At 40.5% G+C, this 27,345-nt stretch overlaps 1 protein-coding gene and 1 long non-coding RNA gene across 2 annotated transcripts; one reads left to right on the top strand and one right to left on the bottom strand.

Annotated features, from left to right (window-relative positions):
* The first annotated feature begins 940 nt into the window (after positions 1 to 940).
* On the top strand, positions 941 to 24,209 carry LOC148685926 (uncharacterized). The gene is made up of 8 exons (XR_015949542.1): positions 941 to 1,034; positions 3,880 to 3,980; positions 7,355 to 7,455; positions 9,139 to 9,204; positions 17,238 to 17,337; positions 19,344 to 19,456; positions 22,446 to 22,494; positions 24,072 to 24,209. It is a non-coding gene; the product is annotated as an uncharacterized LOC148685926 (long non-coding RNA).
* OTC (ornithine transcarbamylase) lies at positions 6,602 to 26,520 on the bottom strand. Its single transcript, XM_035114687.2, has 10 exons — positions 26,322 to 26,520; positions 24,042 to 24,189; positions 22,376 to 22,457; positions 20,160 to 20,247; positions 18,924 to 19,077; positions 15,965 to 16,087; positions 15,065 to 15,118; positions 14,830 to 14,979; positions 9,113 to 9,250; positions 6,602 to 7,489 (listed from the first exon to the last, which is right to left on the bottom strand). The coding sequence occupies exons 1-10, from the start codon at positions 26,396 to 26,398 to the stop codon at positions 7,430 to 7,432; spliced, it is 1,074 nt and encodes a 357-aa protein (XP_034970578.1). The 5' UTR covers positions 26,399 to 26,520; the 3' UTR covers positions 6,602 to 7,429.
* Positions 26,521 to 27,345: the final 825 nt, after the last annotated feature.

Genomic DNA, 27,345 nt, shown 5'->3' with positions numbered 1-27,345 from the left:
CAGAAGCAATTAATGTCTCGGGGACACAGAGCAGAATGGAAGAACAGCTTGGAAACACACCTTTTTCATGGCATCTCCTAACTTCCAGAAGGATTTTTACTCCTAGCTCTTGGAGTTCCACCTTGTGATCATAGGCAAAGACATCTATTTTGCCTCTACTGCAGACTATGCATATGAATTTTCTCCACCCTCGAAAAGTGGACTGCATTACATATTCCTTGCAAGTATTGGAGGGAAATTCTGACAAAGAAAATCCATCTTATTGAGAACCCCCACCCTGTTTTGATTCCTGTGCTGATCGTTCAAAGAACATATATGTGATATTTAATAACTCCCAGTCCTACCTACACCTCCTGATGCAGTATAAAAACTTTTGTGACTCTGTTCAATTGATAAAATAATTGGTTTGACACAAGTTAAAACCAATTAAAACCTGATTAAAATTGTGTGATCTGCAGAGCTCCGGAGCCAACTTTCTGACCTGACGCCATCTTAACTAGAAGCCTTTGACCCTGTTCAATTAAAAGCAGCATAAGGAAGAGTTCCTTAATAGCAAAAAACTGCAAGAGTGGGCTTAATTTATTTAAAATATTTTCAACTGCTTGTCTCACAGACTCAAAGCAGGTAAAGTAACAATAATAAGCAATATTAGATTGCATGACCCTTCAGATAGAAGACAGATGATTCAAGTACTTTCAGGTATTGCTTTGTATCAGTTTGTAGTATAACAGAGCTATTCCTCCTGCTTTCCACTGGGAAGAGCCTATTAAGGGACAGACTGTCTGCTTAATTAGATTTTTTATGTGATCTAGGAAGTGGGTGCAGCTCTATATTGGTGACTAAACTCTATAAACTAGTTTGGTCCTTTGAAAAGTGAGACAGTAGGCCCACCCATACTCCACTTCATCTGCATTTTGCTGCCTTTACACTTCGCTGAGCTCATCTCTTCACCCCTCTACCTCCCATTAAGAAACAGCAGCATGACAGAGCAGAGTTGAGATGAACATTGTCGCCGCACCATACCATCTGCTATTGTAAGTATCTAAACATCCTAACTTGTTATACAGACTGCTGTCCGATAACCCATTTAAGGATAAATGTCTGGATAAAACTCTGACCTTCGTTTTACTAAAGTTAAGAGCCAGCAAGTTATCTGTACGATAGCCCATAAAAGCACACAGTCATAATTGCAGAACTGCTTTAGTTAGAGATAGAAGACCTGTGTTGTCTGCACATTACATTGAAGGACGTCTAGACTTGGACAATTTGAGTGAGTAAAAATCAGGTGACTAGCAAGCTGCAATCAAATCATTTTGGTATAGATTAAATAATTTAGAAACAAGTATAGAGCCCTGGTGAACACCCTAAATAACAGGAATGGGTCTGGTTCAATTACTCTCCAACCCGCATCTCACCAGGCTCATAGTTTTCTCATACAGGTATATAATAAGATAAAGCAACCTTTTATCAGTAGAATAAATGTATAATGTAGCCTATAATCTATCCCTTGGGACTGAATCAAAGGCAAATCTCAAATCTATACCGGCAGCAGCATATAATCCATTACCAAAAAAGTACATTTATTTCTCAGCTATATTGATATAATTCTGTCACTGAGGAAGGAAAGCATAATAAAACGGACTGTTTGACTTTGTAATTTCTGACTGTTCTTGAGTCCCATGGAACTGCAGGCTATCCACCACCATACAGTGAGGAGGGATGAAATAAACATCCCTTTCCCCTTCCCTGAAGTAAAATTCAGAGGGTTCAGAAGTCTACCACAGGGAATTCTATCAACTACTGTACTTTAGAGACAAAAAGCAATATGCAAATTAAATTTATCCATCATAATCTTTATTATGTAACAACACTGTGTATCCTCGAGAAGACCTGCACCCCAAAATGGTGTGTCCCCCGCATGTACCTCCCCAGTTTCTTTGCTTTTAGAACATTCCCAAAGGCCTCCTGCATCAGACTCCTTTTGACAGCGGCCAGCAAGGTGCTTCCAAGAAATCTACAAATCCCCCCCCCTCTACCATTTTTGTTCTCTAGCCAACAGCATTTGAAGGCCATACTTGTCTGTCAACACGGAGATTCTATTCAGCCATCATACTTAATAGCCATGATAGACCTGCTCCCATGAACTTATCTTAAACAGCCTTAAACCTCCCAAAGCTAGTGGCCAGCCCCACATCTTCTTTGTGGATTATATTCTGTGGAATGTTTTTATCTCCTCTGAATCCACTATCAGTTTTGTTCTGTGTCTTCAAGTCCTAGTTGTTCAATAAGTTTTGCAGCCTCTTTGCATAATCAGAGACATCTGAAGACAACTGAAGGTGGCCCTGTTTAGGGAAGTTTTTAATGTTTGATGCTGTATTGTTTTTAATATTCGGTTGGAAGCCACCCAGAGTGGCTGGGGAAACCCAGCCAGATGGGTGGGCTATAAATATTATTATTATTATTATTATTATTATTTATCTGAGAGAGGAGTTTCTACGCCTTAATCTTTATGTGACATGTTTATTGTAGTGCAGAATAATATAGTACATATCATTCGTTACAACACTTTTAAGGGAGGATCCTAAAGCAATCCCAAAAGGGGATGGGACTTCCAGTGAAAGCGGGTGGGGAACCTGATATTTGGAATGTACTATACTCTGGGTGAAATACCTTTAAAAACCAGTTTCTATGCAAGGTTGCAAAACTACAGAGAAAAGTCATATAACTCATCCTGAGAAGGTTAAGTACATGTTCACACAACACCCATTGCACACTACATGACATGTCTATATGTACCCATCACAACTCTCATTCTCTATATGAAGCTGTGGGTGCTTGTGAGGTGAGGTTGTACATTGTCAAGTTTCGTTTATCAGTCTAGAGAGGTAATAAAGGAATTAGAATCCTGAGCCAAAACTGCCCCAGAAATTACTGATAGTCAGTTGCTCCTTTACTTTCAAAAGAGCAAATGAACTGTCTGCTATGCATTTTTCAGCATGTGGCAAGAAGCAAGTTAAACTTCACATACAGATTGCTGCAGGCTGCGAGAAAATTAAACCTGCCAAGGGAATCTGCCTCACAGGCCACATTTCAAAAGCAAAATACAATGCCACAATAAAGTCAGTGTTTCCACTGGAATGATATCTTTGCATCCTCTCGGAGTTTTTGTTACTGTGGTTTTGGCTGTAGGCATTTTGAGAATATATGGGCTGTATGAAAGTATAAGGAGACAGAGACTATCCCTGAGCTATTCATGAGATGAAGCATAAAAATAAAAATAAAAAAAATCTGCCAAAACAGCCAATTCATACTCTTGTGACAGTGCAGCAGATTAAACTGCTTATAATTATAATACCAGTAGCAAGTTACACTTGGTAGCCTTTAAAGCACCCAAAAGCCATTTATGTAGTGCCTCTGTGGAAAGAGGAATGGAACTGCTGCAGTGATCACTTTAGGCTTTATTTTTGGTCACCTCCATTGCTGAAATCCTCTAACTGGCCAGATGCACCACACACATGCAGCAGCATTGGGCTTTGTGGACATCTGCCCCACGGACCTTCAACAGCAAGTTGCTTCCATCCTCATGAGCCTTTAGTGATGAATTTACTTCAGCCTCCCTGCCTTAGAAGCTTGATGGCTGAGTCGCATTCAGAATGCTGTCAACAGGATGCAAATGAAAAACAAGGAACAACGGAAAACACTCTTTAGTGCACAAACATTTGTTCCTAACCTAGAGTGATAAAGTACAAAAGAGGATAGGGCTCCTCTGGTCATGCACCTGCTTAAATTCCCTGCTCTAAACAACTATTAAAGGGGCTAGTGCCTTATCCTTGTCTGCATATCTCCACTGACATTTTTACCTAACTTTCTTCTCTGCAGTCTGTTTATTTCCCACAAGTGCCAGCTGCCTCCCAATGAGCATCCATGTTCGGAAAAGTGACATACTGGGAGTTGCTGAATAGCTGTTGGGTTTGGCCATGGTAAGCAGTCTGGAATGAAGTGGGAACCAGAAGCCCAGAATGCTGAGCAGTCAAGATCAGAGGACAAAATGAGAAAGCAAGACCAGAGAACCATCCAGGAGTCAGGTTCAAACAGCAGTCGGAATCAGAGGGTAAACTAAAGGCAGGTCCAGAGAACATGCCAGGAGTTGAGATTGAAGAGTAATCAGTAGCAGAGGAAAACAGCATAAGCAGCATTGCAAAAGAAAAAGAAAAAAGCAAAAGCGAAGAATCAGGACTAAACCCCAGTGGCATACCAAAATGCAGTAAGACTTTTCACTGGTGCAATGATCCAGTGAGACAGGAAGGAGCTAAATGGTCCATCTGGATGGATGGAGTTACAATTATCTTTCCTGAGAGGCTTCCATTGCATAGAGGGCAAAATTCTTCACACCATCATTACACCTTGGAATTACTGACAAAATGAATGTGAAGTGCTTTCAGCATTCAGGAAAATAAGTTTTGCTATTATAATTAAAAATACTCAACAAAGGATCATCACATATATACTGAAAGAAACATAAGGGAAATAATGAGGGGTATTGTTAAAAGTTTCACATCCACCATACTTTTATTTTTATTTCTCTGAGCACTAACCTCTGGGAATTATTTTTCTATCAAAAATACTATTTTTATCTTATTGCTTCTTCATTGCTCATCTGTATTCATCTTTGGTTTATTCTGTGTAATGAATTCATGACAAGCCTCCAAGGCACAATAATACTGTGCACATCTCCCACAGCTTCCATTCAGGGCACACCAATTGCTTTGCTAACTTCAAATTAGGCTCACTAAGGTGAGGACAAAAAGAATTATCTCAATTTTTTATCTATGGGGAAGCGGCTTTGACTTGAGTAAGTGACTGACTTGGCAGTGAGCAGATACCATAAGTAAGTAAGTAAGGCCATTGGTTAAGTTGAGGTACTCCACTAGAACAGCAAGGATGATTTTAACCTGCAAAGCTTAAGTTAACTGTGCTTATTTCTCAAGCTCTGGGAGGAAGACCTTTCATTGCCTATAGACAGCCACCCAATCTTAAACAACTCCTCACCCACAATAATACAACCACCAGACTTAACATGGACACTGGTACCAGAGCCTGCAATAAACCCAGATGCCAACTTTGCTGCCACATACACCCGGACAACATCATTACTGGCCCCAACAACATCCAACATACCATCTCAGGACTATTTAATTGCTCATCTTCTAACATTGTGTATGCCATCAAATGCCAACAGTGCCCTTCAGCTCTCTATATTGGACAAACAGGCCAAACCCTACGCCAAAGGATAAATGGACATAAATCTGACATCAGGAACCAGAAGACAGAAAAACCAGTAGGAGAACACTTCAATCTCCCAGGACATTCTATACAAGATCTCAAAGTAGCTGTCTTACTACAAAAGAATTTCAGAAATAGACTGGAAAGAGAAGTTGCTGAATTACAACTTATCACCAAGCTCAAAACCATGGAGGGACCTGGTTTGAACAGAGATATCGGATTCTTATCTCATTATACATGATAAGCGATCTTCAGCCATCTCAACCCTTGCTTTTTCATGCAAAACCATTTGCAGTCGTTTTCGGTCATCAACAGCTATCAGTCAGTCAATCACCCACTTCCACCACCCTTCTGAGTGATCCCCCCTCCCCTCCCCATCCCCACCCCTTCTCTACATAAGTGCCTGGGGACTTCTATTTCACTGTATCTGAAGAAGTGTGCATGCACACGAAAGCTCATACCAAAATAAAAACTTAGTTGGTCTTTAAGGTGCTACTGAAGGAATTTTTTTATTGTGCTTATTTGCTACTGATTTTATGGACTTGGAAATCCCATTCTCCACTTGATGTTGATGATTGATTAATAAAACTTCTAGAACTGGCATCCCGACAGCAAGTGACATATGTCACAAATTTAATGGCAGGTGGGATACCTTTCTGGAGAGCTTTTCTTACAACAGTAGTCTCCAAACAGCAGCTGTGATTTAGTACTCTGGTTCCTTGCTCAATTGACATAGGAAAAAAAAAGACCTTCCACTACCTTCTTCTTGCTTCCCTTTCATCTTCTGTCTTGTTCTTTATCTTTCTACTTATCCACTTGAGAACAGCAAACTTTCTTTTGAGTAATTCCACAGAGCCATAAGGACTGTAGCAAGAAGGACATTATTTATTATTTGAAGCTTCTGTACTTTCTGAAAGCTTTGTATCACCCAACAAGAAGATAGATTTGCTTTGAAACTTTTGGATTAACTTAGTTATTCCTTTTCTATTTCATTTTTATTATCATTTATTGTTTCATATCATAAAAAAGTCTTAATAAATCTAGATACATTAATAAAGTAATGAGACAGAACCTTGCTAATAAGGAGGCAGTTCAGGATGTCAGCAAAGAACATTCTTTCTGATTACATGTTAGGAAAGCAAAACTATAGAAAACTGTATAAAATAAATATATGTCTATGAACACACTTGTGGCGACGGGTCCCCGGACGTTTGACGGTCTATTGACCCAATACCTCCCTCGCCTATTTCTTCCCCTTGCTGCCACCAACCAGTAAATCTGTGTACTGGTACACAATTGATTTGAACCCAGTCAGATGAACAGTGAACAAAACAATTAAGTTTATTTAATGTGAAGATCTTACAAGCATATCAATTCTTATTGGTTTCTCAAATATGTTTACTTTAAACTTAACCTTTAGTCTTAGTTCCCCCCTCGTCCTCCCTGACTGAAGTTCTCTTCTTAACTCTTATAGATTCTGCACCACCGCTCACCTCACTAGCTTCTCTAACCCTCTATTTCAAAATCCTCTCCACCTCTCTCATCAAATCCCCTCAACTCCTTTTTCTCCCCCTCCTGTCTGCCTGCTTCTCCTTATATACCCCTGCTTCTGCCTGGAGAACTCCCATTGGCCGTTTACCTCCCTGGCAACTTAACTCTAGACCTTCTAGAGGTGAAACGCCACAACACTAAATAAAAGTCTGCAGCCTTAATATCAGAATCTAAAAGGTATATTTCAGTTGTGTCATTCAGTCCCCACCCTCCACCCCAGATCAGCAAGCAAATATGACAGCTTTCGAGAAAACTGCAGCAGTTTTCACAGTACACAGCTCCAGCACACATTTATGAGATCAATTCTACTATTGCCTGCCTTTCTGACTCATCCATTTGTTAAACTGTAACCATTTTGGGGGGCTAATCAATATGTAGGATGGGGAAGAAAAAAGCTGCTAGATAATGAAATGCAGCTGCAGTGTTTAAGAGATAGAACAGATGCAGAATGAAAGTATGATTGAAACTTCCATTTCTGTTAATTAATTATCATTGCTTTGATCTTGTTTTTTTTTTTTAGAGAGAAAGAGAGACTTCATGGACCAGAATGGTGCATGCTGGTAAGGAATCTTTTCTCTTGGCAGAAATCCAAGGATCAAAATGTAGGCTTCAGCAGCTGTGGTGAGTAATCTGTCAGCAGGGACACCATGACAGCCTAGAAGAGAGAATTAATAAATATATGAAATAACCAGCCACATTGAGAAATGGTGCTGCATACAATAATGTTAATTTACAACAGTGCAGGGAAATGCAAAGTTTTAATAAAAAAGGGCACATTGATCTTGCTGTTTATTAATTTATACTATGGGTGGTGAACCTCAGGCCAGGACCCTGAATGCAGTTCCATGCGCCTTTGGGACGCTCGCTAGGCTCAACAGCTGAGGGAGTTGATTAATGCTTAGCCAGCGGAAGCCTAAGGAGTGATATGATAGCTATCTTCAAATATCTGGCCTGTCACATGGATGATGGGGCAAACTTGTTTTCTACTGCTCCAGAGGGTAGGACTCAAACCGATGGATTCAAATTGCAAGAAAGGATATTCCCACTAAACATCAGGAAGAACTTTCTGGCAGTAAAGAGCTGTTCAACAGTGGAACAGACTCCCTCGTAAGGTGGAACACTCTCTTTGTTTGGAGTTTTTTAAACAGAGGTTGCATCTGTCAAGGATTCTTTAGCTGTGATTCCCGCATTGTAGGGCGATGAGATCCCTTACAACTCTACACTGTGATATCCGTCTCCAAACCACCACCCCTTGGTGACTCTGCCCTGCACCCTCCCTGAGTTTTTTGGCCTGGCTGGAATGAAATTTGGCAATACCTCTTGTGTGCCTTGATGAAGGATGGAAACATACATGCATCTGTACATGTGGGTCGGTGTGTCTAGAAACCTCTGACTTCTGTGTAGCTGGAATGTAGCCTATGTTCCAAACCTAAGAGTTGCACCCATTACTCTTCACACATTTGCCTCTGGCCTCACCCACCACTTGGCAAGCAGTCACTGGAAGGTTCCCCACTCCTGGTTTACACCACGGGTGTAGATCAAAATAAAATGGTTTTTGGTGGTGTTCCTCTAACACAGGCATCCCCAAACTTCGGCCCTCCAGATGTTTTGGACTACAATTCCCATCATCCTTGACCACTGGTCCTGTTTGCTAGGGATCATGGGAGTTGTAGGCCAAAACATCTGGAGGGCCGCAGTTTGGGGATGCCTGCTCAAACAGGCACAAAGGCCGTTGAGATCAACAGTGGGCCCCTCAACAGTCTCTAGTCTAGACCTTGCCATGTGCCTGACCCACCCGCTACTAGAATTGGCAAATTAAACATATGAGTGAGAATTGTGCTTGCCTTTTAGGATGGCCCAGTCCTTTGAACTGCTGTGCTAGCAAGCACTTAACGCCATAGGACGGAGTGCAAGAACTGCAGTGCAATGTCACAGTCTGCCATTATTATACCAGCATGTTGATGAGACTACTGTTGCAACAGCCACCACTGCCCAATGCAGCCCAGTCAGTGAAAGACTAGCAAGCCTTTAAGTGGCTCAGATATGAGTGGAGTAACTGGGATGGTAACTAGCAGGACTAGGGAGATCTTATATACCACCCTGAGAAGCCTTTTTGAGTCAGCTAAATCAGCACAGACCTAGAATTTCATATATATAGGAAAGCGGACATCAGGGCAGTTGTAAATGTCAGGTGGATAACAGATTGGGGTTGTTTCCCCTGCAGCCTTCTTTATGCCATTAGATCTTTGACGCCTATCGGATCAGAGTGCCCATATACCATAACTGTCCACTTCCTGTTTTCAGCCTCTTGGAAAACCAGCGACTGTGGAGAATAAAACACTTCATCATCAACTTCTTCTGGCTTTCTGGGTAAGCAGTGTAAAAATGTCCAATCAGCAGCAGCCACTTTTGCAGTCTAAAGATGGAGAGAGAGAGAGATTTGAAACGGAATGCCAAAACATGCTAACAGATGACCACACACAAAGTTGAAAAGTTGAAATGATGCATGTATCCCTTAAAATTACTCTTTTTCAAAAGCCCTGATTTTGGCAACATTGTGTGGGTCATGCTAGGGTCTAACAAGCTGAAAGAATTGTGTGAGTATTCTACTTCTGGTTTCTTTGTCCTCTCTACGGTTTATGGTAATTGCTCTCTTGCTCACTGCTGTGTCAGCCATGAACCGCCTCTTTTTAAGCTGTGTGCTTTCCTCTTTGCAGTCTGATTAGGTGCCAAGGAGTATTTATCCCCTTTGCTTTCTCTGTGTACTCACTTTTCATTTTCTTTCTTTAAATGCCAAAAAATTACACAAAACATTAAAAATAAAAGAAGCACTGAGTATACATAAACCTTCTTATGCAATTTCTGCACACTATGATGTACATCATTAGTGGTGGGCTAGGAAAACAGCCAGATATATTTATGTAATTCTTTTTTCCTAGGCCCAATAGATATATTACTGTGGCAACACACTATTAAAAAATAACCAAACAAAACGTGTTTCAGCTTTATACAGTGGTACCTCGGGTTAAGAACTTAATTTGTTCTGGAGGTCCGTTCTTAACCTGAAACTGTTCTTAACCTGAGGTACCACTTTAGCTAATGGGGCCTCCCGCTGCCACCACACGATTTCTGTTCTCATCCTGAAGCAAAGTTCCTAACCCGAGGTACTATTTCTGGGTTAGCAGAGTCTGTAACTTGAAGCGTCTGTAACCTGAAGCGTCTGTAACCCGAGGTACCACTGTACTATCTTATAAATGTATCGGATCACAGAGCATCACATCATTACTTCCCATGCGTGCCCCCCCCCCCATCCATCAGGCATTGGAAGGAATTGTGTGAGGAAAATATGAATCCCTGTGACCCATGTGTCTGGGGTGAATAATAACAGAATCAGCTGGATGTACAGATTTAAAATGTGGGGCTAAACCAGGCATCTAAACTCACTCTCCAGTAGGAGAGAGCCCTCAGTAGCAGATTTTAAATTCATAACAGTCAAGCAGCTGCATAGCATTAGAAATATAGGTTATTAGACCTTTTTATCCTGTTTAGTCTGCTTGCAAATAGTGATTCTTTCTTTCTACCCATTTTGCAATGAACAGACCACACACTGTTGAGTAAAGTTAAAATACTTTACTTATAAAGTGTCGCAAAGGTCAGATTCATGCATTTATCCAAGCAGCAGCAAGGAAAATACAGTATAGGCAGAACACACTTGGGTAGAAAATACAGAAAGATAGCGTCAAATACATGCTCTAAGCTTGGAGTTTGCTTAGGCACGTATTCCTTGGTCAGTGTGGAGAGAGAGGGAATAGGAAAAGAAGACTTCACTTCCTCCTTCATCAGAGAAGAGAAGGTGTGACCTAAACGAGTCTAGGGCACAGCTCTATGATCACAACCCATTTATGCACTAACTAGCACTAATTTTTCACAGGAATTACATGACTAGGGCAGTCCCACATGGTCTAGCCATCCACATCTGAAGAAGTGTGCATGCACACGAAAGCTCATACCAAGAACAAACTTAGTTGGTCTCTAAGGTGCTACTGGAAGGAATTTTTTTATTTTGTTTCAACTACAGCAGACCAACACGGCTACCTACCTGTAACTAGCCACCCATTACTTAGCCAATATTAAGGCAATACAGTATACTGAAGCATGTTTTATGGCACATGCCATGCTTCTACAGCAAGTTATTAAATTTTCTGTGAGCATTTAGAGCTGATATTATTATATTTGAATACTACCCTAAATACTGGATCATCACTTTGCAGCCTGAACAAATGTTTCATTTTCTAGTAACTTGGTAATTGACAGAGCACATCATTCTTCTCTTAATCCTTTATACAACAAGCATTTTCATATGCAATGTGTTGCATTTTCCATTTCATTAAGAATTAAGGTACTTAGAAATACGTGCAAAACCAGGACTTCTGTACCACACTTACTAAAGGTGCTGCAGCAGCCACAACAGCAGGAGTAACAACAACTGAAGAGTAGCAAAGCAAGCATTGCATTTGCTGTGTGCACTGCCACACTGCAAATTCATGTCAAGCCATAATTTATTTTTAGCTACGGTTTAACATTACATACAGACCTGCTTAATGTATTGGGGACACGGACATCATAACATACATGCATTTGCTTGGGTAAAAGTCCATGGGTTTTACTACCTGGCATGCTCCCTGTACCCTACACATGTACCTGTGTACACGCAGAGCAATTAGGAAAATCACATGAGTGAAAAGCATGCAAAGTTACTGAGGTCCTTTACCAGCAATTGAAACCCACTTCATACATCTTGCCACAATAAATACTATTTTTTCCAATCTACATCGAGTTACATAATGCATTTTGTTCTACTCTCTGCCATCCACATTGTGCATTTTCAAATAAATTGTGGCAGGCATTGAAAACAAAATATGCTGCTTGAAAAGGCAACCTACGTCAAGAGCATATTCTGTTTCCAACAGTCCAGTGCTGTTGCGTAAAACTCATGGATAACCTACGAAATGGTAAATCAGCCTTTGATTTAAACACAAAATGTCATAATAATGTGGCTCTCTTCAGCAGTGCTGCCAGAGTGGTCCTGATTCTGGTGCCCTTAATGTGCATCTAGCATTCCATTCATAGCTGTCAACTTTCCCCCTTTTTTAAAAGGGAAATTCCCTTATTCTGAATAGGATTCCTCGTGAGAAAAGGGAAAAGTTGACAGCTATGATTCCATTCCCCTCACTTCCTTTCTGCTGCCTATTCTTCTCTCTGCCACTTCTCAGTTGAGCAACTGGTTGATCAGCACTTCCCTTAAGAGCTAGCAGCTGGGACCTATAACTCATTCAATCAATGGTAGTCTTGTCAGTTGGAGTTGCTCAAAATATATTGCAGTGTAACCAAGAGGTTCATCATTGGCTTCAGAAAAAAAATTATGGTGGATCACTGGTACATTCTGCACTGCTGCTATGCATGCTGCTATAATGTTTTTGTAAGGGTAATAATGGCCTATTAAATCATGCCTTTAAAAAAACCACAATCTAAAGCATGCCTTAAAAGTCCAAAATGTATTCCTTTATGTCAATAACTCATTATATATTAATCTAATATCTGAACAAAGCTTCATAGCACTGTGAGCAATTTTGAACACTACCATTCTGGGAAATAGGGTTGAAATATGGCAGTTTAATGTACAGTACAGATCTTAATAAAGAGAATGGCTTTTCATGTAACCATTTTAAATATTTTATTAGATTCCATTTTCTATTTTTAAGTTGCTATAAGAAATATTTCAGCCACATACCTTTTTGTATTTCACATTTTTTATATACAGAAATGTGACCCCCCCCCCCATAATAATAATATAAGAATAATTTATTATTTATACCCCGCCCATCTGGCTGGGTTTCCCCAGTCACTCTGGGCGGCTTCCAACCGAATATTAAAAACAGTACAGCATCAAACATTAAAAACTTCCCTAAAAAAAGACCTGCTCCTGTCCACCACATAGCTCAGTCAGAGAATTATTTTAAAGATTTTATCTCTTATTAAAGATGCTTAAGTAACAATGTGATTTTAGAGAGAAACAGTGTCATTGCAGATCACCAAATATAACAAATCTTACCTCAATACAAAGAACCCCAAACATGTACTAAAAAGCCAGTAAATTGGGAGGGACTACACACATCAAAAGTAGAATGGGATGAGGTAAGAGATAAGTAATATTGACTTCATATTATTATTATTATTATTATTATTATTATTATTATTATTACATGGCCCCCACCTCTATTCAAAATGCTGGATTTTCTTCACCATATTCCTTTTGCCCCTTTCATAGTATAAGCTCATACCTCCCTCTGGATGATTCCATCCATTATTCATCCATTTATTTATTGCTCTCTGATAAAAGAGATGGAGAAATTCCCCTGATAGGGACTTATTCCTGAAAAGTGTGTATTTCCCTGAACAGCAGAATCAAACAGTTCTTAATATAGAGGCTATCAGAAGAAGAGAAATTCAGTGGGCTCAAGAAGGAAACATCCTTCTGGAGCAATGATGCTGCTTGCTGGGTAATTAAAGCAATGAGACCAAAGCCACATAAAAATAATTTCACATCCTAATTTATATGTATGAAATAAAGCACACACCCAGGCCCCTCCCTAACAACGTCCCAGCTCCTCAGAAGCTGAACTGTGCACATTGTAATCAATGTAGCACTGAACTAATGGTGTGTGCAATAGATAGGTAAAGTAAAGGGACCCCTGACCATAAGGTCCAGTCGTGACCGACTCTGGGGTTGCACGCTCATCTCGCATTATTGGCCGAGGGAGCCGGCGTATAGCTTCCAGGTCATGTGGCCAGCATGACAAAGCCACTTCTGGCAAACCAGAGCAGCACATGGAAACGCCGTTTACCTTCCCGCTGTAGCGGCATTTTGACGTGCTTTCGAACTGCTAGGTTGGCAGGAGCTGGGACCAAGCAACGGGAGCTCACCCCGTCACAGGGATTCGAACTGCCGACCTTCTGATCAGCAAGCCCTAGGTTCAGTGGTTTAACCCACAGCGCCACCTGGGTCCCTGCAATAGATAGCTCACAATAAATATGGAGTACCAATTGCTTATGGAGTACTGCTTAAGTATGTGAGTGCATTGATCCTTAAGAAATATATCCATTCTGTTCCCTGACTGTTGCTCATCCACTGTTATCTTCAGTGAGCAATTTATGTGCATTCATCCATGCAGGCACTATAGCATCCAGATACAGAGATGTGACTTCTACATTTACTGGGGCCTAACTACACATTAGTATTACTTGAACCTAAAACAATGTTTATTTTATTTTATTTAAATTAAAACCAAGCGCAGAGAGGGTGTGTGATTTGGGGAGGGGAGACTTCACCCTTGTATTTCATGCTACAACCCTGAAAAAGTTGAACCCTCTTGCAGTAAGAACCAACAGTAGAAGAAAAACTATGGGCTAAGTGGAGGGTGCTTTTTTGCTTTTTGTAATGTAGACTCTTGTATTTGCCTCACAGGGTTGTGTGATTTATTTTTTCAGGGTCATAGTAGAGAGCAGAAAAGTCAAAAGCCCCGTTCCCCGCATGCTGTGGTCTTAACTAACATCAAGACCTCCTGTTTTTGGTTCTAATATTTATATATAAATATATATACACACACAAAGACACTGGAACTCTAATGTTGCTTTAAGCAACATGAAGTTATGTTCACTTCAACTTTCAGGTCACTATTTCAAGAAGGTAAGGAAGTTTCTTATGCAATGTTCAGCCTGATAATCTTGTGGCACTCCATTAAAGTTAACAGTTGCTTCAGAGTAGCTGTAGCCATTGTTATAATAGCCGAAAATATGTAGATACTTCAATAAACAAGTACCACAAATCTCCAGTGTTAGGTAATGCAAACATATATGAGGCCTAAAATGTTTTTAAAGTTTTCTTCTGGAATCTACAAAACCATAGAAATCTGGTGGGAAATCTTTGCATTTTACCTTCATTGTGATCTGATAACCCTGGAAAGCCCTCAGTCTCTCTTCTTTTTCTGCCTCTTGCCCCATGCTTATCCATGTGTCTGTGATCAAAACATTGGCTCCTTTGGCAGCTTCATTAGGGACACTGGTGAGAAACAACTTGGTGCGGTGCTAACATGAATAAATCAGAGGAAATGCACTAAGTTCACGTGGAGCACAGGAGGAAAAAAAACATTTTACAGTCACATCCTCGTACCTTTATGGACTCCTGTTCCGCTATTTTGGTGACCATGGGATCCGGCTCAAAACCCTGTCAAAATAGATTGCAGTGTTACACTGTATTCCATTCTTCCTACAAATAGAGAACCTTAAAGACATTCCCAGATTTTATAAAAAATGGACGGTAGCCTGGGTACTCTTAACTATATCATTCACAATACCTGAACTGGCAGCGTGCCTAGAGTTAGTTGGAGAGTTCCTGGATTAGATTTCCAAGCTATGGAAAACTGGCTCCTGGACTTTAAAAAGCATCTACAGACATAGATGGTAACTGCATAAATAGAACCACGTTGGAGCCAAAAGGAGATATGATACCAGCAAATGTGTGTGGGGTAAATGGGTCAATGCCAATTCCCTATAAAGCAGCAACACCACATATGGTAGGGTGGAGCTGCCCTTCTGACACCAGCATTACTGCTCTTTACCTGGATGGAATGGGGGCAAGATGGATGGGAGGGTGCACTGTCAGGAGAACTGAATTGCAGCCAAGGTCCCACCAGTGTCACTACCTGCTCCCAACCAAAGTCAATTTGGCCTTTGCACTCTTGTATATAGATTTTGTGAGGCTAAACCCTCTAATAAAATCACAAATGCTTTTCTTTTTCAAAGCTGACAACCAACTTTATTGGCCCTGTTCAGAGCCACATGCTACCCTGAAACCATGCTGCTTTAAACAAAATGTGAAAACTACGGAAAAAACAGTATTTCAGCTTTAGAGCAGCGATAGCTAAACTTGGAGGGTCACAGATGTTGTTGGACTCCAATTCCCACCAGCCCCAACCAGCAAGGCCAATGGTCAGGGATGATGGGAGGTGCAGTCCATGTTCTCTGCCTTAGAACATTTTACTTCCTCTCTCCCCAACTAAGATTTTCTTACCTTTGGAGTAGCAATATGCAGATTCATCCCAAATTTAGCAGCACTAAGCATAATGGAGTTTAGGACATTATTTCCATCACCTATCCAACTTAGGGTCAATCCATTCAAAGATCCATAGTGTTCCTACCAAAAACAAAACAAAACAAAGCCACAGTTATTTACAGTGATTGTCAGTTTTGAAGTGCAACTTCTATCATACCATATAGTCTGGGATCTGACAACAAGGATGTTGCCTTTGAACAAATTGCCATTGCCTATATCCTTTCCTTGTCATAAGCATTACAGGATGTTAACATTGTTTTGTCAATCAATACACTATTATTATCATCCCAGCCAAGGTTAAGCAAATTGCTTAAGTGCCTATAGAGTAATGGACAATGTCCTGCCTTCTTTTCTATGAGCTAGAGCCATTCATTATACTTGTTCCGTACAAGAGCATATGCTTCTCTAGCACATAAATATGAATGACAGGGGAATATATAGCTATCTGTGTATTTCACTGCATGAAGAATTTGCCACAATGTGAGTAACTTTCATTCATTATTTTAGAAAGCATGCATCCTGCAATCTTCTTATAAACATGTAGATAATTTGAAAATGAGTGACCACCAGTGATACCTTAATAATAATAATAATAATAATAATAATAATAATAATAAATAGAAGCCTGAGCAAACTTCCAACAATCAAGGGATGGTCTTCCATGTTGTTAAGAATTCTTTGTCCCTGTTTATGACTATTAGACGCAGGAAAGACTATGCAAAATAAATCAATTCATGAATATTTGTTTTAATTTGCATAATATGACTTCTTGGCACAGATTTGAATGTCATTGTTACTTATGATGATGAAACATGGGGTAGAAAGCCCTAACCAAAGCCAATAATAACTTGCTATGCAAACAATCAAATATTTATTCTTTATTAATATCTCTAATCTCTGTGGAAATAGCAGGCATAGTTCATCAGATGACAAGAGTCAAGTATCAGAACCATCTGTCATGCTCAATGTCCTGAACCACAAAGAGAAAAATATGGATAACACTGTTCTCTCTAAACAGGTAGCCTAGAAGGGAACTGGCAGGATATTAACAGCTAGTACAGCTAGCAGTCAGTGAACTATTACATAAGAACCATGAGTCACTTGCAATTACTGAAAAGCTGTCAATTCTTGGTGATGAAATGCCTTCCAAAAGTTATCAGACAAGATGAACAGCTGGAAATGCTTTATTCACCCTGCATTCTAATGCAGCCAACATTTCTCTATTTGTTAGGACCTGATCTGAGGTGCTGCAACTTTCTACAGCAGCTCACAAAGCCTGGCTGGACGCCACCTTCATGGAGTATCCAGAGGCCCTGCTCTTCTATAATTGGGTAATTCTTCCCACCTTGAATGATACTTTTAATAGAAACAAGCCATCACCAAATGTGAATTTATGGAAAGAGACATTTTTGCACCCAGCATGGTTCCCACAGCATTTTAAGCCTCCTGCATGAATACTTTTCCATTTCCTCCATGCGCAATCGAAGAACACCCACTCAGAGCTTAACTTGTGTGATTCATCTAGGCAAAGGAAGAGATGCCACACTTTCTACAGCTAATCTTTTTGCCATGAGTATGCTGGTGTTTCCCATAGCAAACTTGTGAAAAGTGAAAGACAGGTTGTGTACCCAGGTGCATGTACATGAATGAATCTTTGAAACGAGAGCAGCCAACATACTACACCCTTCAGATGTTTTTGGATTTCAAATCCCATCAACCTCAGCCAGCATGGCCCTGCTCAGGGTTGATGGGAACTGCAGTCCAATAACATGAGGAGGACAGTGTGTTGCCCACACCAGGCTTAATGGAAAGATGCATGTGTGTCATTTGCACTTTACACATTTGTACATAAAACACCAAAGTGGGGGAGGTACCAATATCTAACACAAATTGCCACATAAGATGCGGAGTTGTTCACAGTCAAAAAAGTTGAATTGATGAGGTTAAAATGCTTTTGAGCCACTCAGTCACTATTTATGTGAACATTTCATTATTAGTGTGAAGGAAAGATGCCCTGGGAATCTGAGCACATTTAGTTAGGTGCTTTACAGAATGACTGCAGTTTAGAAGTTCAGGCCCATGTAAACCACGACGGGGGGAACCTGTAGCCTTCCAGATGTTGTCGGACTCCAACTCCCATCAGCCCCAGACAGCATGGCCATTTGCCTGGGGTTATGGGAGTTGTGGTCCAATAACCTCTGGAGGGTCGGAGCTATCCCCCACCCCTGATGTATCACTTCAGAGAGAATTTTCAAAGACCACTGTCATAAAAGATTTAATAGCTAGCTCCCCCAAACTGGATCTGAACCGTATCATGGATGACTGTTTGTGTTGCTCCCCTGGAATTGCACCAATCCAGGAACACTGATGCAGGAATTTCATGAAGTGCAAAAACTTGGGCCAAATGACAGATGGCTTGAAGATGTAATGGAAGTTGCTACCTGAACTGGTTTTACCACCGAACCCCTTGGCATTTCCTTAACCCTTGCCGCCTTGACACACAGACAATATTAGAGGTAGAGGGACATTGGATAGGGACCAGGATGCCTGGTTTCTAAACAGCTGGATGAGTGGACAGACACTAACAAGGTCCTAAGGAAAATAATTTAATATACTTAGCATTTATGCAGAGCATTTAAATGCAGGGGAAATATTCCTCACCACAGTCATGTAAGGTGGCTCAGTATTAATAACCCCATATTACAGTTGGAGGTGACTGAGCCTGGAAACAGCAGCCTGCCCAAGTCCATCCAATGAAGAAAGAATTGAACAGCTCACAACTCATACTCACAGTGCCAGACCTTTATATTTTTTGCAGCCTTCCACATCTCAACTATTTAGGATTTAGGTCTGAACTTTTAGAGTAGCTGAGTTGGCTAAAAGCTTTGCAGTTAAGCAGGGAACAGGAGAGTATTACCTGGAGTGTAAGGTAATCAGCTAAAATCTGGAGGGGATGGTCAGAATCAGACAGTCCATTTATCACTGGGATTGTGGCCTGTTGTGCCAGCACCTCCAGATCAACGTGTTTATACACTCGTGCCAGGATCGCATCTGTCATGGTTGACAATACCCTTCAGAAAACAAAATAAATGTAAAGCCCACTCAATTTTTCATTGAAAATTAGTACTTTCATAATGGTTCATCTGCCTGAATACTTTTAAGCGTTTGCACAACATGGTTAAATACAGATGGTTTAAAATGTAGACTGCTAACCATTTAAAATGTTTTTTTTAAAAAAAATTAAGGCAGTGAAAAGAGAGTGAGAGACAGAATTAGAAGGCAGAAATATCAATGAACTGTTTAATGTAAATAAAGTTTGTGGTTTTCTTGTTTCTAGCCAAGCAATACTTGGGCACGGGCAGTTTATGCTATAAACAACAGAACTAGTTTTTCTCCTGCTTTCATTCTGAGGGAATCTTCTGAGAAGATTCTGTGTACAAACAAAACACGGTGAGTACTTTCACCATAGTCTCACAACCCAAATTGTGTTTACCAGGATTGTCTGCTCTGAGGGTGAGGGGGCCCAATAAGCCTGCATGCCACATTACGAATGACAAGAAAACGGCAAATTCCAGCTAGCCTGGCAAGGCCAAGACCCCCATCCTGCAACTTCAACAACTTATACCTTTTTCTAGGAAGGTTAGACCACTAAAGCCTGTTTTTTAATTGCAAGGATTCTGTTTCCATCTGAACTGGCCATTATAAGAATCTTGCAACATCAATAATTTGGTGCCCAAGTTTGCCTGTTTTTGTCTCCCTCTTCTTTCTTTTTAGACCTAAACCCGAGGGCAAAGGTTGTGTTGCTTTTATTGATCTAAAAGCCATTCTGGGAACCTCTCTGGCTGAAGAGCAGGGTGTAAATACATAGGAATGCATAGTAAAATCTTTTTGCATCCAAAGTTTTGAAAGTTGCTGAATTCAAGCAATTTTAGGCAGAATTGACATCCAGGGGGAATTTCTGAAAGGTGACGCTTTGTCCTGGATCAAGCCAATCATGCTTTTTTGGTTAAATAATTTTTGGGTTTTCAAAAAAAAAAAAAGGTCAGCAATTTTGGACATTCCTAAAAAAAAGAAGAAAAGAAATATGGCAACCCTAGCTTTCACCATCTAAATATAGAAAGGAAATAACAGTCACACAAGGAGTCGTACAAACCGAGCTGTGTCAGTAATGCTTTCATTAATGCCCAGGTGAATATCTTGTGTTGTGAGGAAACAGGGATGGCCACCAAGGACAGCAAATCCTAAAATAAATACAGTGATTAAGACTTTTAGCTGTGTCATTTCAAAGTATTATGGCAAGTCATGCTACATGTCTTCTCCCTTAGAATTGCAGTCATGGGGATTGTTTGACTTGATGTCTTTCCCCACTGCCATAAAGCTGCAAGAGCCCTCCCCTATCCCAATGGCAAATCTGTGTGTGAACCAAATACAGGAGAAAATAGCATTCAGAATTTCATTAGTACCAAAGTATATTTCAGGTTTTTTTTAAAGAGAAGTTTATATAATGTTTATAAGTCTTTAAAAATGCTATCATGTTTTCAAAGACCTGAATGCCATGTTCTTAACATGGATGCATTTGAATAATCTTAGCTCTGAACTATCAGCTTTTAGCAGGCCTGGCTAAAAGACTAGCTACCATTTGCCTGCTCCACTGTTTCCAATCAAAGTGGTTGTAACAAAAGCAATTATATAACTTTAAGAATTAGTACCCAAGTTTGTTTTCCTCCCTCTGCTCCCTCTGTTTTTCCTTTTCTGTCAGATCTTATAGAGACTGTAAACTTGTGGGCAAGGACTGCCTCTTTCTATAACCTCTGTAGATGCCAGAACAATGTATAAGTTACATGTGTTGAAGATCTCACAGAGAGATATGCACAATCTTTTCTCTATTGATGCTGTTTGTAATGACCAAACCTGTTATTATTTTTTACTGATCGTCTTCTACACAAGCATCTCAAGGCAATGTATAATCAAAACATCAGTTAAAAACACAAAAAGCAGATATATTTTGAAAACCAAAATTATATTTTAAAAAATCTTACAACACCACACAACTGTCAACATATCTTCTGGGAACATGCTCATAATATTTTTTGGGACGAAGCATTATTTTTAGTGATAAGAAAGGTACAAAAGTATAACCTTGCCAGCTTTTAAACCTGTCTTTGGGTCGTATACTAGGAAAGTTTGAATCCTTACCAGCAGATGGCACCACAACCATTGTCCTAAGCCAGTGGTGTCCAAAGTTTTTTCAAAGAGGGCCAGATTTGATGAAGTGAACATGCGTGAGGGCCAGCCAAAGTTGTTGAGCTTTTTTTTTAGAGATTGTTGCGTTTAACTTACATTTACACTTAGGTGTTGAGAAGACAGAAGAGAACAGTGACTGTGGTCAAAGTTCAAATAAACAAGGTCTCCATTATTATTTGCATCTTCTTTCCTGGGCTGCTTCAACTCCTGAGACTGTACAGCAGCCTTTGTCAACCTCTTGCCCCAGATGATGGAGACTACAACATGCAGCAGGAGCAGCAGCTACAGATAGCATGAGAGCTGAGGCATGATTTGATGAAGTGAACATGCGCGAGGCCCGTCCATTTTGCCTGACATTCTTAGAATCATTAAAATTAAATGCAAATTTTATGCAGCGATTGTAAAGTACATTACACAGTAATAAAGGTTGTCTGTCAACTTTTAAGTTCACAACATATGAACAGGAACATAACACCAGGTATACTTGTTGTGTCCAAATATATTTATACCCGATTTAGACCAACTGACATTAACTGAGATTTTACAATGTACTGTATTCATCTCAATTGAAAAAAAACAAAACATGCCTGAACTAATGTGAAGGGAGAAACAGATCTTCTGGACTGCAGCTGAGGGATCACCGCCCTCAGTAGGAGTAAGTAGGAGTTGGGACAGGGGCATAGGAAGAGGGGGGCGATGGGAGCGCGCTGCCCCCAGCAGTGCGATCCCGATCATCCAGGTGGGGTGCCATCGTGGCTGCCCCCCACCCGCGCTGGGCATCCCACCCCCACAGGCAGCCGTCCCCACCCCCAGAATGCGTGTCATGCCCCTGCGGGCAGTGCGCCACACCCCCAGAATGCACGCCACGCCCACTTGGGCGGTGCACCCCGCCCCCAGGACGCACGCCAACCCCGCCCCCACCTGCTCTCCGCACTGAGCTGGGATCAAGGCTGCTCCGATAGGCAGTGTGAACTCTCCCTTCCCGCCTTCAAACTTCAATTTCATTTTTTTTGGTTCTGTCTTCTTACTTTGAATAATGCTATTTCATCATGTGCAGGTAAATAATATACAGTTAATACAGAAGGCTGTATTTAGGCTACTGTCAAATTCTTGGCTTGTTTTCACCTGTCTCTGTAGATAATCTAGTCCTTGTACTTCTTTTCTCAAAAATCATAGCCAATGATTTTCCTTGCAGCAAAGGCAAATACTGAAAAACAGAAAGGAAAAGAACTTGTGACACACTGGTAAGAACAATAAATATTTTGAACTTTCTGCTTTACACTTGAAAGTAATTTCAAACACTATACCACTTGCAGATGGGTGTGAGGTCCTTTTAGTATATACAGGATGGAATTAGGCTCCATCTCAGTTGTTTGCTTTGCCTACAGTCCTAACCTTATTTACCTGAGAGTAAGTCCAGTTTAATTCAGTAGGGCTTCTGAATAGAGTTACACTTTAGGTCTTGGGAACGGCTTCTTCCTAATGGTTAACGTGGCTTAGAGTGGCTTAATTACAACACAGTTGGAGGAGCTGGCCAAATCCTAGAAGTTATTGCCAAGTTGAAATAAAAACATATGTAACTATTCAAAATCTGGTAAAAGCTAAGAATGCAGGTTTGAATTATATTTCACTTTTGTATCTTACTTTAAGGGCTCCATTAGAAAAATGAAATCTCAATACTTGTTTCAGTCTAAGGCAATTATCCTGTCAATTTGTCACATTCAGGATTTATGCCTTGGAGGTGACCTAGTTACTAGATTCTTTACTCCCTCTAGAGCTGCTCTGCATATAGAATTCCACTGATGCTTTACACGCCCTGTCCCCGCCAATATGCTGAGAGCTGACCTGGCATGTAAACTGCATATGTGCATTCACACACACACACACACACAGAGAGAGAGAGAGAGAGAGAGAGAGAGAGAGAGAGAGAGAGAGAGAGAGAGAGAGAGAGAGAGACTCAATTGCCCCTCCCCCAACTGGGAATGCTGGTCTCTCTCTCTCTCTGTGTGTGTGTGTGTGTGACAGAGAGAGAGAGAGGGAGGATATAAATGTGATTTTGTCATCATACATTTCGGTTCTGGTTAGATTCATATTTCTAGAATATGGTAAGCTCTCTTTTTCTTCATTTTTAACATTGAAAGCCCAAACAATTTCTCAAACACAACCCTTCTAAACCCTGCGGGTGGAGGGTGGGAATCTTCCTTTCACTTTCAAGATCACATTGCCTACTTTTCCCATGGGTAGGCGAACTAAGGCCTGGGGGCCTGATCCGGCCCAATCGCCTGCAGGCGGTCCGGGAATCAGCATATTCTTACATGAGTAGAATGTGTCCTTTTATTTAAAATGCATCTCTGGGTTATTTGTGGAGCCTGCCTGGTATTTTTACATTAATAGAATATGTGCTTTTATTTAAAATGCATCTCTGGGTTATTTGTGGGGCATAGGAATTCTCCCCCCCCCCCGGCCCCCAACAAGGTCTGAGGGACAGTGGACCGGCCGGCCCCATGCCAAAAAAGTTTGCTGACCCCTGACTTTTCCTGTCCTCTCCTTCCTACCAGCAAGGATTCAAGTCCCAAACTAGGCAGCACTCACATTTATGTTTTAAATCACAGCTAGGTGGTTCTTTTTTTAAATCTGGATTGAAGCTGAATTCAGGGAAAACACATAAAAACACAGTATTTCCTAAGAAACAAGAGGGCAGATACAGGATAGCTATGGATTGTGGCTAAGGTCATGTGTACAACTAAAAAGACATGAGGGCCAAAGAATTAATACTGCAAATATTACATACCTCTCCTTTACATTTGATTCTTTCCTTCAGATCTGCTGCCACCCACAACAAATATTTGATGTCTTCAGCTGAATAATTTTGCAGTGTCAGAAGGTCCCGGCCTTTCAACTGGGTGGGAGTTTTAGTAGGTTGTTGCCCATGCCTGTATCTCCAAGGGAAATGACAAAAGAAGTTCAACTACCTCATAATTCAGGATTTTGTATTCTGAAATAACCAATGTCGAGTTGTGGTCCCAGGTTATTGGCTCAAAGGCACAATGCTCTACAAATGCATGGCACCAGGATACAAGTGAACAGTTGAGTAAATAATCAAGAAAAATAAAAGAATTTGTTGTTCTTCAGTATTACATAAATGGATATTGCTACTATGGAAAAGTGTGAAGAATTCCACTTGGGGAAACCATTGCTGATGTGTGCATGGGGTAGGGGGAGATTCTGCCTCTGTTTGCACTATGTGGCACTGTCACTACCTTTACCATCACGATCCCTACACCCCCACTCCCCTTATCACAACAAATGGTGTTGTGTTTATATATTAATAATGGGACTGTAAGTCATTTGAAAATTATTGTTCCAATTGGAAGGTTGGAAGGTTGGCGGTTTAAATCCCTGCAACGGGGTGAGCTCTCATTGCTTGGTCCCAGCTCTTGCCAACCTAGCAGTTCGAAAGCACGTCAAAGTGCAAGTGCTACAGCGGGAAGGTAAACGGCTTTTCCATGCACTGCTCTGGTTTCGGTGTTCTGTTGCACCCGAAGCAGCCTAGTCATGCTGGCCACATGACCCAGAAAGCTGTCTGCGGACAAACAGCGGCTCCCTCAGCCTGTAAAGCGAGATGACGCCTGCAACCCCAGAGTCGTTCGCGACTTAACTGTCAGGGGTCCTTTACCTTTTTCATTTATATACTTTCATTAAAATTACCAAAATAATAATAATAATTGCCCAGTGTTCTACAATGCACATTCCAATAATAAACAAAAAAAGATCAGTATGCTCACAACATTTGCTTTCATACACCCACATCCACACACCCCAGTAGTCACACAATATCCATTGGTTTTTCCATATCTGTGCAATAGCTAGGGATTTGAACAATGCCATTCAGATACTGTGGTCATATCAGGAGCTTTCCTAGTTAACATTTTTGCTGCTGCAAACAAGTATTCTATCAGTATTTAACAAAACAAGTGAAAACAACAAAAGACATTTAACAAAATAATGAATGATTCCAGTTTATTCTTTATAAGGTTATGGTGCCATCAGGGCAGGACTTTGAAACAGAAGTCCAGAGCCCCACGCAGCAGGATGTGCAACAGATATTTCTAAGGGTGCTCACTCCCACCCCGCCAAAAAGAGGCCTTCACATGATCACAACTATTCCAGAGACAGTTGGAGCTATTGATAAATAATAGAATACAATTCTATTGGGTTTGAATTGAAATAAGCATGCACATTTATTTCAAGTGTATGAAATTGTCAGACAACATCTGCAAACAAAAAAAACAGTGATGGTAATTGCTCTGACATATCCATTTCCCCATATAATTTCTTTGCTTTAGTTTCTTGGTTTATGAATGACTGTTGTTAAGCAACAGAGACAGATATGATTTGCCCATTTCAGCAATCTTGTAGCTGCTAAAAACTGGAGGATGTTCCACCAGCTCTGTTGTGAGGCATATTTTTTAAAATATTAAAATAATCTTTATTGAGATTTTTTAAAAAAAACAACATGTAGAAAAATAAAATGTAGAAAGCAAGCAAAGCAAAACAAGACAAAGAAAAACCGAACAAACAAACAAACAGAGCAAACAATAATACCAACAAAAGAATTCGCCTCTTCCAATTAGATTGAAAAATAATGCCTAACTTAGTATAACGTAACGTAACATAACATAACAAAACATAACATAATATAACAAACACAATTTCGGCAACTGAATTCAACTTCTAATTGGCAAATTAATAATAAAAGGGAAAAAAGGGGATGGAAAGGAAAAAAAGAAAAAAACACATATTTGAAACAATGTTTTGAATTGCACAATGTTAAAATCTGTTGTCCCACACACACACACACACCCCATATCGTGGCTTCCAACCTCTCTTGTATTCTGATTTAAATTTCTCTGATATTCTGCATACACCTATCTGATTTGATTTTTTCTTTAATTTTGGTAATGTTTGTACCCCTGATAACTCCGCTATCAGTTTCGCCTTTTCCACTTGTTTTTGTAAGTATAACTTGAGTGGTTTCCAATCTTCTGTTGTGAGGCATTTAAACACTTACCGAATACATTGCACCAGATGCTTGCTGATCTTGCTTGCATTCCCAACATTGAACAGGGACCGAACATTAAACAGCATATTTACCAAATGCTAAGATATAGTCACCTTATTAAACTTAGATGAAATAGTGAATGTATTCAGTGAAAGAGCAAAGGTAAAACTATCACGAGACAGTGCTACCTCTAGCAGTTGTGAGATCTGCTCAGAGATTCATGGTATGTAATCTTATGCAAACACTATGGATAAGTGTCATTAGTTAGGAGAGTTGCAAAACCCATGGGTTTTGTCCTTAAACAAACAGCAAAATCTATAGCCCAGTCCAGGCATTTCCTAGGCTGCCAAAGGTCTTCTCATGGTGTAGCAGGGCCACTCCCTCTTCTCCACCACAGAGAGACCTACACGTGATGCCAGGTACTGGATGCAGAAACCAAATCTTACAGGTGTGATGGACTTGCTCCACACAGGCTCATAGGCTTACAGAAACCCAATTCATGCAGTCTTCTTTCCTCTCTCCTATTTATGGGGGATAACTATTATATGAATTAGGCATTTATTTATTTTTTAATTTTTATTTATATGGAAAAATATACATCAAAAAGAAAGCAAATTGCTATTCCATGTTTTTAAAAGGCTGACATTCAATAGGTGCAGCTTCTTTCATAGCTAAAGACAGATATATTTAGCCTGGGGGTAGGACTAGAGGACACTCTGGATCCCTTCCATCTCTATGAATCTGTGAGTCTTCGATTTCCAACAGTTGGCCAAAGAAAGCCAATGTTACACAGTGCTTCGGACTAAGAAGACTTTGCTCAATTCCTGTTAACCCTTGAAACTCGCCGGGTGACCCTGGGCCATTCACTCCTGGGAGTTCCTGCACCTCTTTTTCTGGGGGGAGGAAAGCTCTGGTTTTGAGGATAACATTGGCACAGCGAACACTGATCTAACGGGAGGTATAAATGTGTAATAAATGAAATGCCCTTGGAAAGTTTCCTAGTGGGAACGTCCCCTGTTCTCGGTGCCCACCA

The sequence above is a fragment of the Zootoca vivipara genome, chromosome 4 (assembly GCF_965207765.1).
Source record: "Zootoca vivipara chromosome 4, rZooViv2.hap1.1, whole genome shotgun sequence".
Taxonomy (NCBI): domain Eukaryota; kingdom Metazoa; phylum Chordata; class Lepidosauria; order Squamata; family Lacertidae; genus Zootoca; species Zootoca vivipara.
This window is presented reverse-complemented; position numbering and strand designations above follow the sequence as displayed.

Excerpts from the sequence above, each read along its gene's own strand:
- OTC (XM_035114687.2), bottom strand. The coding sequence starts at position 26,398 with ATGCTGTTTAATGTTCGGTCCCTGTTCAATGTTGGGAATGCAAGCAAG. Across the intron at positions 24,190-26,321 it reads CATCTGGTGCAATGTATTCG|ATACAGGCATGGGCAACAAC; the intron begins GTAAGTGTTTAA and ends TTTCCCTTGGAG. Across the intron at positions 20,248-22,375 it reads TAGATTATCTACAGAGACAG|GATTTGCTGTCCTTGGTGGC; the intron begins GTGAAAACAAGC and ends TATTTATTTTAG.